General features: G+C 57.7%; 1 protein-coding gene across 1 annotated transcript in view; it reads left to right on the top strand.

Moving 5' to 3' along the window:
- The window catches only part of KCNN3 (potassium calcium-activated channel subfamily N member 3), a 201,039-nt gene that overhangs the window by 53,590 nt on the left and 137,958 nt on the right, over nucleotides 1–9,491 (top strand). The window contains exon 2 of the mRNA XM_030887860.2: nucleotides 3,126–3,221. Coding sequence (XP_030743720.2) covers nucleotides 3,126–3,221 — 96 coding nt within the window. The remainder of the gene's footprint in view (nucleotides 1–3,125; nucleotides 3,222–9,491) is intronic.

Here is a 9,491-nt window from a genome sequence, read left to right as displayed (position 1 = left end):
TTTAAGGACTCCTGTGTTGCCACCATCTCCAAAGGAGCCTAATCAATTTCAGGCTTCATTGGCGTTTAGGCAGCAAAGAAAAGCGAATCACTCAACATTTTAATGAACAGAAAACATTTCCAGTCCAACCCAGACTCCTCTGACATGTTTTCCAGCTATTACAAATGTGTGATGGTTTACTTTTTTTTTTTTAGTCGATGAGCAGTGGAGAACGTGAGGGAATCTATCGCACAGTGAGTGTCCCGCATGGTCGTCCAGCAGGGCTGGAAGCACCCAGGGAGGCCGTGCTGGGCCAAGCCCAGGACGGAGTGGGAGTTGCCTCGGATGTCAAGGCTTTAGGATAGAGGAAGGGGCTCCCAGAGAGGAAACAGCATCTGGCCCTTTCCCTTCCCCTCCGCCCTCGGGAGGAGACGTGAATTCTGGTGTCAGTTCATTTCTGCCAAGAGAGATCAATTAGAGGTTGACAAGTGCAGCCGCTCCCACGGCCCGGGGAGGCGCGATGCTCCCCAGATGGCGTTGAAGCCCTTTGAGAAGAAAGGATCGGTCATTTTCCACTTGAAGACATTGTGCGTTGTCCCCAGCTCATCCCAGTGAGGAGGCTCACCCCCGATCGCCCCGGCGGCGTGCTCTCGTCTGGTGTGTTGGGTGGCGTTTCGGTCTCGGGGTGGCACGCGGTTAGGAATTAGCTACCCAGGCGAGGCGTGGTGGTGGGAACCCACCCAGTGGCCCCGCAGGAGGAAAGCTGGAGCGGTGGCTTGCTGGAGCACCGAGGCCGAGAAGGCCTCCCTAACACTCCGGGCCGCCATGGTCAGACTCGGCTCAACAGCAGTGGGGTCAGGCATGAGAGCTGGTCCGTGAGCGGGAACTGTGTTTGCTCTTTGTGCTCAGCACCGCTCCCTCCTTCACAACCGCCTCCCCCCAGCCAAACCTCTTGCCTTGAAGTCCGCTTTGACTGGTCACCACTCTGCAGGACCAGGTGGAACTGCTCCGCCGTAGGGTTTCTGAGACTGTCAGTCTTCCTGGGAGCACCCAGCCTCATCTTTCTTCCGTAGAGTGACTGGTGGGTTTGAAGCAACTCTGCAGCCAGCCGCACAATACTTAACCCATCATGCCGCCAGGCCTCCCAGCCACCCCTGCTCAGCCTTACGGCTGCCATCGAGGTGCCTCTTGACTCGCAGGGACCCTATCGGACAGGGTCGAACTGCCCCCTGGGTCCCCGAGACTGTAACTCTTTCCTTGGGTAGAAAGCCGCCTCTTTCTCCAGTGGAGCGACTGGTGGTTTCGAACCACTAACGTCTCCTTAGTTGCCCCAAACATGAGCCTCCCCCATGGACGTGAACTGAGTGACTGAGGGCTATTCTTCCGTTGGCTGTAGAACCTGGATGAGGGTCAAGGGAGCCTGGGTGTTTAGCCCAGCTTGTGGGCAGCACAGTGGAGACTTTGCCCCATCACTGGTTCCCCCACCGGGTAGAACGCTGGAGTCAGCCAGTCCAGAGGCTTCTGGGACAAGAACTCTCTTTCTCTGTCTTCCAGCATGCAGCTCACGATGGACTCTCAGTAGGTGTCAGCAAACAGGAGGTGGGTGGGAAGGAAGGAGTGAGTGAACAGACAGAGGAGTGGCGAGGCGTTTCCGGCATCAAGAGGCTTTGGGAGGCATGCAGTGTGCGATTAGCTCCTATCCTACGGGCTGGTGGTCGGAGCCTTTGGGCTAGTGGTTCATTGGGTCTCCTGACGTGGGGGACAGACGAGGGCCCCACAGCTGTACCACAGAAATGAGGGGTAGGGGTGGGATCTGCATGAACCTCAGCGGCCCAGGCATTGACTCAATGGCAGTGAGTTTTCCTGGGGCCCAGGCTGGGAATCAGAGGCCTTGGCTTTGAACCCTGCCTCAAACCACTCCCACCCTCCACCCCACCTGTAATGGCTAGACTTGGGATGAAGGCCCTGGGGCTGGTGTGAGGAGGATGAGAACAGATGTGCCCCTCTGCCCTGTCAACATCGAGGTGCTTTAGAGAAACGGCCGTTGTCATGGCCACCAGCCACCTGAGGCCAAGGCTGCCTCCATGGGGCCTGCATCCCCAGGGGTTGAGCGAAGGGCCCCCACACCGCACCTGCTCGGAGGTGCTGCCCACCGGTCCACTGCCTTTGCTGGGGACTGTGCTCCCTGCTTCCTCCAGGGTTGGGAGCCATCGCTACCCACTCCCCTCCAATCCCAAAAGGCACCAAGTCCCCAGCCAAGACGTCTGGAATCTGTAGAGGGCACGAAGCAATTAGGAGCCAACCCTGCACGCTTACGTTGCCCGTGCTGCCACAGGCTCTTCGCACATCACAGGCCCTCAATTCTTCAAAACGACCCTGTGGGCCAGAACGAAGACCCTCTTCCTCTTGCGGAATGCCGAGGGGTGGCGGTACAGTCCGGGGCTCACTATCCCGAAAGTCATGTCAGATTCGGACTCCGTTCTCTGGCCCCTAACCGTGCGCCTGCGGGTTCCCTAAGCTGCTCTCTGTGGCCCAGCCCGGCCTCCCTGACTCCCAGCAGGGGGCACTCAGGGCCCTTCCCTTGCCCCCGGCCCCTCTGCTCCCACGCTCCTCCTCTTCTGTCCCCCAGCTGTGGCTCCTCGGCCTCCTCCCCTGCCCGTGACCTGAGCCGGGAGGCGAGGGCCGCTGCCAGGACGCTCATCCATTCCCGAAAGGCCTGCTTCTGCTTTGTCGGAGATGGAACCTTGGCGTCCTTTGGTTCGGGTTGCCTAAGAGGAAAGAGAGGCATGATCTGGTACCCTATTAATGCCCATGCCAGATAATAGTGGCACGGCAAAGAATGATGTTCCCAGGACTTATGAGCGCGGAGGCCAACACCCTAACTACCACATCAGCAAACGGAAGCCAGCCACGGATAGCAAGCATAATACGTCACACTCAAGTGGGATCATCTTAAGCTTGCAAATAGGATTCCTCTTGGGAAGATGGGGGCTGGGTGGGGCTGCCGAATTTGAGCCAGCCCAGGCTCACTTTAGGCTGTGCCCTGCTCCCTGGGCCCCGTACCACCCCACATCCCCCTCAGAGTACACCAAGACACTCCCTGCCAGGCACCCCCTAACAAATTCTCTCTTCCGTTCCTCCTGCAGGATTCCATGTTTTCGTTGGCCCTGAAATGCCTTATCAGTCTGTCCACCGTCATCCTTTTGGGTTTGATCATCGCCTATCACACACGGGAAGTCCAGGTAGGTCCCCCCCCCACCCCCAAGGCAGAGGTCCTACCTTGTCTTGCTGTAGGCTGAGCCACCCCCTTCAAAGGGCAGCCGGGTAGGTGATTGTCAAGGGGAGTCTCCCCCTCCACCCCCCACCCCTGGCCAGGACTGTAACAGCAGGAGGCACGGGGGCTGCCCCATGGCTTCAGCACCACCCTGGCCATGTCTCTCCTTGGGATCCAGACACAGTCATGTGGCGCCATGATTTGGGGCTGGGGCTGTCCTGCCCAGGAGCCGCATTTAGCACCGTGGTTACTCGAGAGCTTCCGATGAATTACTTCACCTTTTCTCTTTGTTCCTTCCTTGTTGGGCACTTTCTGACTTTGAACTCTGCGTTCATCTCATGAGTCAGACCTGCCTTGTGGTTCCCTATACATATGCACACACACACGCACACGTACTCACACACATACATTTATACACACACATACTCACATGCATTTATACACACATACTCACATGCATACATTTATACACACATGTACTCACACACATACATTTATACACACATACTCACACACATACATTTATACACACACATACTCACATGCATTTATACAAATGCACTCACATGCATACATTTATACACACATACTCACATACATACATTTACACACACGTACTCACATACATACATTTATACACACGTACTCACATGCATACATTTATACACACACACACAGTCTCAGGCACTACCTTACACAGAGACCCTGTCTCTCTCACTGTCTCTCATATACATACTCAATCATCTGACACACGTACGTTCACACACTCAGCCATACCCACGCACTCGCTCTCTGTCTCACGCATATACACGCTCTCTCGGGCACCCTGTTGCTCACACTTGCTTCGTCACACTCACACAGCGTCCCTCCCTCACACACAAACACTCTTTCACCCTCTCTCTCATACGTTCACACACCCGTGTCTCACCCACGCATTCACACTCACACCCTCCGTCTCTCACACACTCACACGCTGCAGCAGACATCCTGGGGGGTAGACTGAGCCCTGCTGGGTGCCGGCAAAGGGAGCAGTATGGTGTTCTAGGCTGGGCTCTGGCTGCCCTCTGTGTCTTGCTGCCCGGGGTGACTTGGCACCTGCAGGAGCCCTGGCTGGGGCCCCAGGGTGCGCGTCCCCTTTGGCGACATGGGGAGGAGTGCTGGCCCGGGCCTGGGGTGGTTAGATAGGAGCAGGCAGGCCCGTCCCCTGACTCTGTGGTTGTCACTCGGGCCCCCGGCCTGCGCAGCTCTGAACTTCGCAGCTGTTTTTTCTCACCCCCCCGGGGTGTCTGGAAAGGACACCAGTCCCCTGGCCTGCGGAGCTCATCAAGATCCACATCTGGGTGGCAGGTGGGAGGGAGACGGAGACCAGAGCTCCGAGTCAGAGACTGGGGTCGTGGCTCGGCTGCAACCTCTTCTCGCTGTGTCTTGGCGCCACGCCCTGGCCTTTTGTCTCTTCTCGGGGTGTTCCCTCCCCCGTGGCTGTGTTGGGGCTGGATGGAGCCCAGAGGAGCAGCTGTGTCCCCTCCTGTTGGCCGGTGGGGGCTGTGGGGAGGCGGCTGATTGAGTGCAGAAGCATTGGCTCTGGCCCATCTTGGCGGGGCTCCAGTCTTCCAAGACCACAGGACCCTAATCTGGGCGGTTGGGACTCTGGCCTCTGGAGGAGGGGTGGGAGGGTGGGGGTCACAGGTTGTGCTCTGAGGGCCTCGGAGCAGCTTCCTTCCCGGAGTCTGAACGGAGCCAAGCTGGTCGGCTCTCATCCAGGCTGGTGCCCGGCCACTCCCAGAAAGGGGCCCGGAGGCCAGGCAGGAGGAGCAGGGGTCAGAGGCCAACACAGCCCAGGAGCCAGACTAGCTTCTTCCTGACCCCACCTCGGCCTCCAGCCCAGGTGTGTCTATCTGCAGAGAGGCTGTTCTTGCGTGTTGCCGGCCCAGGACAGGAAGGCGTCTCTCGGGCCAAGGGGGAAAGGCAGAATCAGAGGCAGGCCGCACCCAAGCCCACCCTCCGCGGCCTCGCAGCCTGGCTGCTGCTTCTTGCTGCTCTAGGTGTTGGGTGGGCAGAGAGGGACAGGCGCCCCCTGACTCCCGGGAGCTTTGTGCCCCGTCCAGGGCCTGCATCCCTGGCTCTCAAACCAGGTCCAGCCCAGCTGTCGTGGGACTTCACTGCGGGCTGGGTGGCGGGGGGCCATGGCACTGACAGGCCAGCCCTCAGCACGGCCTGTCTGCCTTTCATCCCCAGCCGTGGAGGGTGAATGTGCCGCGTGGGCCACTCAAGGTTTGTCGGAAGGAAGGGAGGTGATGGCTGTGAACGCGGCCGCAGGCCCTGCAGCCTGAATGACTGTGGGCCCCTCCCAGCATCTCCGGCCTCGGTTTTCACGTCTGAGACACGGAGTCACACCTGCCCCTTGCAGAACGCAGAACAGGGTGGGTGATGTGCAGAGTACGGAGCGCACACGGGCTGGCATAAGAAATGGGGTTTCTGCCCCGCTGGGCCCAGCTGGGCCCCAGTCCAAGTGCTACCAGGTGGTCACTGTCACACCTGCCCAGTCTTGCCAACTGCCAGGCTTTCTCCTGTACCAGCCCAACCCTGCCAGCACGCTCAGCTCCTGACACCACGGATGCAGGTTCTTGGCCGGCAAAAAGTCAGTGGGCAGGTCACCAGCCCTGATTCTACCTGTGCCCACCTGTGCCCACTGCCATGTGGAGGAAAGTACTCCCAGGTCTCCAGTCCAGTTCCTTGTGCAAACAGTGGGCTCTTCTCCTGCCGGAGGGAAGAGGGAATGGTTTGGGCCCTCAGTCAGAAGAGGGAGTGGTCCCTGGCGGGGACTCCTTGTATGGTCCTATCTCCACTTCTGTGTCCTCCTCCCCAGCCCCAGGGACAGTGGTGTCACGGATCTATGGGTGTCCAGCCCCCTCCTCTAATTCCTGGAGGAGAGTAGCATGTTCATTGGGTTGTGTGGAAGAATGCTGGGCTTAAGAGATCTCGTTTCGAAAACTGGTCAAGCCATGACGTCACCCTGTTCGTGGTGGGTCCTAAGCCCCTGGACCCTGCCAGGCTCTGAGGGGTCGGGCTGCCCACTTCCTGAGAATGACTGTCATCGTTCATGGCCATTCAGTTGGCCCAGCTGCTGGTGGCCGCCTAACAAACATAGGAACGCACCGTCTGGCCCTGGGCTTGTGGTCCTTGGTACTTTTGAACCCACTGTTGTGACATTGCATCTGAGTGAGGGGCTTCCTTGTTCCCTCGGACCCTCTGCTTCCCCTGACGTCCCTGAGGCTGTAGGCAGGAGTTAGCCTTAGCCAGTGGGCAGTGGTTCTAGAGGAAGGGGCTCTTAGAAAACATCTGTGCACTGAGAAAGCCCAGCTGCCACTCCTCTATGGTGAAGCTGGCCAGGGCCCAGGGACAGCTGTATGGTCTCCTCCCTGGGGTGACGTCAGGGGCTGTGTCAAGAATCTGGTCACCACTTCCTTCATCCACAACAGTTGCTGTCAGTTGGCTAACTTTTTGCAGGGATCTGATGACCATGTCCCCACTTCCCCCCAGCTCTGTCCCCAGTGCTCACACTCCGTCCGGCCCAGGCCCTGGTCCAGCAGCACACATGTGAGGCTGAGAGCACCGCCTAGAATAATCACCAGTTGCCGTCAGGTGGGTTCTGACTCATGGAGATGCCAGGTGGAGAACTGAGCTCCAGGGGTCCAATGGCTGGTTTCCTGGCCGTGTGGTAGGTAAGAGTCAGGCTTCGTAATCCCAGAAGTCAGCAGTTGGAAACCACTAGCCCCATGGACAGGTACAGCCTTGGACGTTCGCAGAGGCAGTTCTACCATGTCCTGAAGGGTTGCTAGGGGTCGGCATCAACTCGATAGTTTTCTTTTTTTTTTAGGTGTCTAGGGGTGATCTTGAATGCCCCACCTTTTGGGAAGCAACCAAACGTGCCAACCCCCCACCCCACCCACCCAGGGACTCCACAGTATCCCTGCCTGTTAGGGTCGACGGCTTAGATTTCCAAGGAGGAAGAAAAATTCTGAAACATTATTGGATACCTCTCAACCAAACTCTGCCTTCAAGCCATGGAGCTTCAGGGACGGGAGGTTCTCTCGGAGGGGACTTAGTCCAGCCCTCCAGCCCCACCCTCACCCCACCCATTCCCTGTGTGCTGTCCATCAGTGACGTGCCGTGGTTCCCACTGCCTCTGGCGGTGGGCTATCCCACGCTGCCGGGAAGTAGGATCGAGTCTTCCACCCACTGAGGAATCGGCCTCCCAGTAACTTCCACCGAGCCCCTGTTCTCCGCCTTCAGCAGGAAAGGGGGTCCCGGTGGCGCAGTGGTTACGTGCTCAGTTGCTAATGGAAACATCAGCGGTTCAAACCCAGGAGCCTGTTGTGGCAGCTTGCTTCCGGGGGACACACTGCGGGGCAACTCTGGTCTGTCCTCGGGAGCACTGGGCTGTGGAATCCACTCGGCAACCACGGGAAAGGTTCAGGTATCTGTTCCCCGCAGGTCTCTCGGCAAATGACAACGAAACGGAAAGGAAGCAGACGCCCCCACGAAAACAATGCATTTTGCTAATTTACCACAATTCTGGTGGGAAACAAGCATCGGGTGTGTGGTGTGTGTGCTGGGCATGTGGCGTTGTCCACCACCACCCAGATGGACGGCATGACCTCCTCTCCCCGGGCAGCAGGCTCATGGGTAGATGTCAACATGTCAGACATAAAACTACCCCCCAACCCCACCCCCGGCCCCTATCTATTTGAAATGAACTTGTATGTTGCTGCACACTCCAAGTCCACTTGGGGTTTACCTGTCCCCCTTCTTCAGCCACTTAGACCGATACTTAGAGCTGAGGGGTGAGGACTCCGGAGGGTAAGTCACTGAACTGTTTATGGCTCCTCTCCCAACGTTTCCTAACTCTTGCGTGCCTACGGACCTAACTCTTGCGTGCCTGCGGAGCGCATTTGTCCATCCAGGACACAGCTCAGGAAGGCCTCCTCTGTGCAGAGCGTGGTCAGGAGCCCGGATCTCTGGGCTGGAAACCTGCACGCCCCCTTTGCTTCCTCCCTCCAAGTCCACCCTCCTCACGTCCGAGGGCTTGCCACCCCCCAGTGGATGTCTCTGGAGCCAGGCCAGCAGGTGGCTGAGGACACAGACGCTGGGCCAGCCTGGCGGGGGGTCAAATCATGCTCACTCTCTTCCTTAACCGCTCTCAGCCCCTTCCCTGGCTAATAGTCTCTTAAGAAGAGAGAGCACAGAAGCTAACATAGGCGAAGCTCTTGGCTTAGACGAGGATTGCCTCCTGGAAGACGGGTCAGGCAGAGGCTTCAGGATAAGCAAAGGCCCTGGGACGGGGGATAGAGGGCATTGCGAATGCATCCACCATAGGGGCATGGAGACCCCACCCGCTGGACGGAACCTGGCACATGCTCAGTTAGCGTTTGTTGAATTGAGGGCATGGGGAGGGGCACATGTGCCGCCGTGGTAGAGCACGGGGTGGTGACAGATTCACAGTGCACATGTCCTCCCTGGGGTGGCTAAAACTCATTGCCGACAAGTGGATTCCGACTCACAGTGACCTACAGAACAGGATGGAACTGCTCCGTGGGTTTCCGAGATGAACTCTTTAAGGGAGTAGAAAGCCTCGTCTTTCTATCACAGAGCAGCTGGTGGTTTCAAACTGCTGATCTTGTGGTGGGCAGACCAACTCCTCACCCACTCTCCCACCTCGGTCAGTGGGTGGAGGGAAACTGCCAAACGCTGCCCCACGTATGTGAGAACAGAACGCCACCGCCGTGCTCCGGAGGCTCTGCAGTAGCGGCCTTTCAGAAGGAGACCCCCAGGCCGCTTGTCCAAGGTGCCTCTGGGTGGACTCAGACTGCCGTCCTTTCCGTGAGCGCCGAGCTCCTTACCGTTCACTCTGCCTGCAGACTTCCCTGGGGACAAGTCTCTCGTGGGGGCATTGCTTCCCGCTAGGGGCTGATCTGGCCCCAGAGGCTTCTAGCCCACTTCAAACTCAACGTAAACATAGTGATCGTGACAAGACGGGCAGCCTTATTAATTTGAAATACAAGGAAACAAAAAGGGGGAGACTTTTAACTTTTTTAAAAAACATTTTATTAGGGGCTCATACAACTGTGATCGCAATCCATACATACATCAACTGTGTAAAGCGCATTTGTGCATCATTCTCAAAACATTTTCTCTCCACTTAAACCCCCGACATTAGGTCCTCATTTTTCCCCTCCCT

This window comes from Echinops telfairi, unplaced genomic scaffold (assembly GCF_000313985.2).
Source record: "Echinops telfairi isolate 266 unplaced genomic scaffold, ASM31398v2 ScPeMD7_7425;HRSCAF=8463, whole genome shotgun sequence".
Taxonomy (NCBI): domain Eukaryota; kingdom Metazoa; phylum Chordata; class Mammalia; order Afrosoricida; family Tenrecidae; genus Echinops; species Echinops telfairi.
Note: the sequence above shows the minus strand (reverse complement) of the source record. Positions and strands in the feature narration are given on the sequence as shown.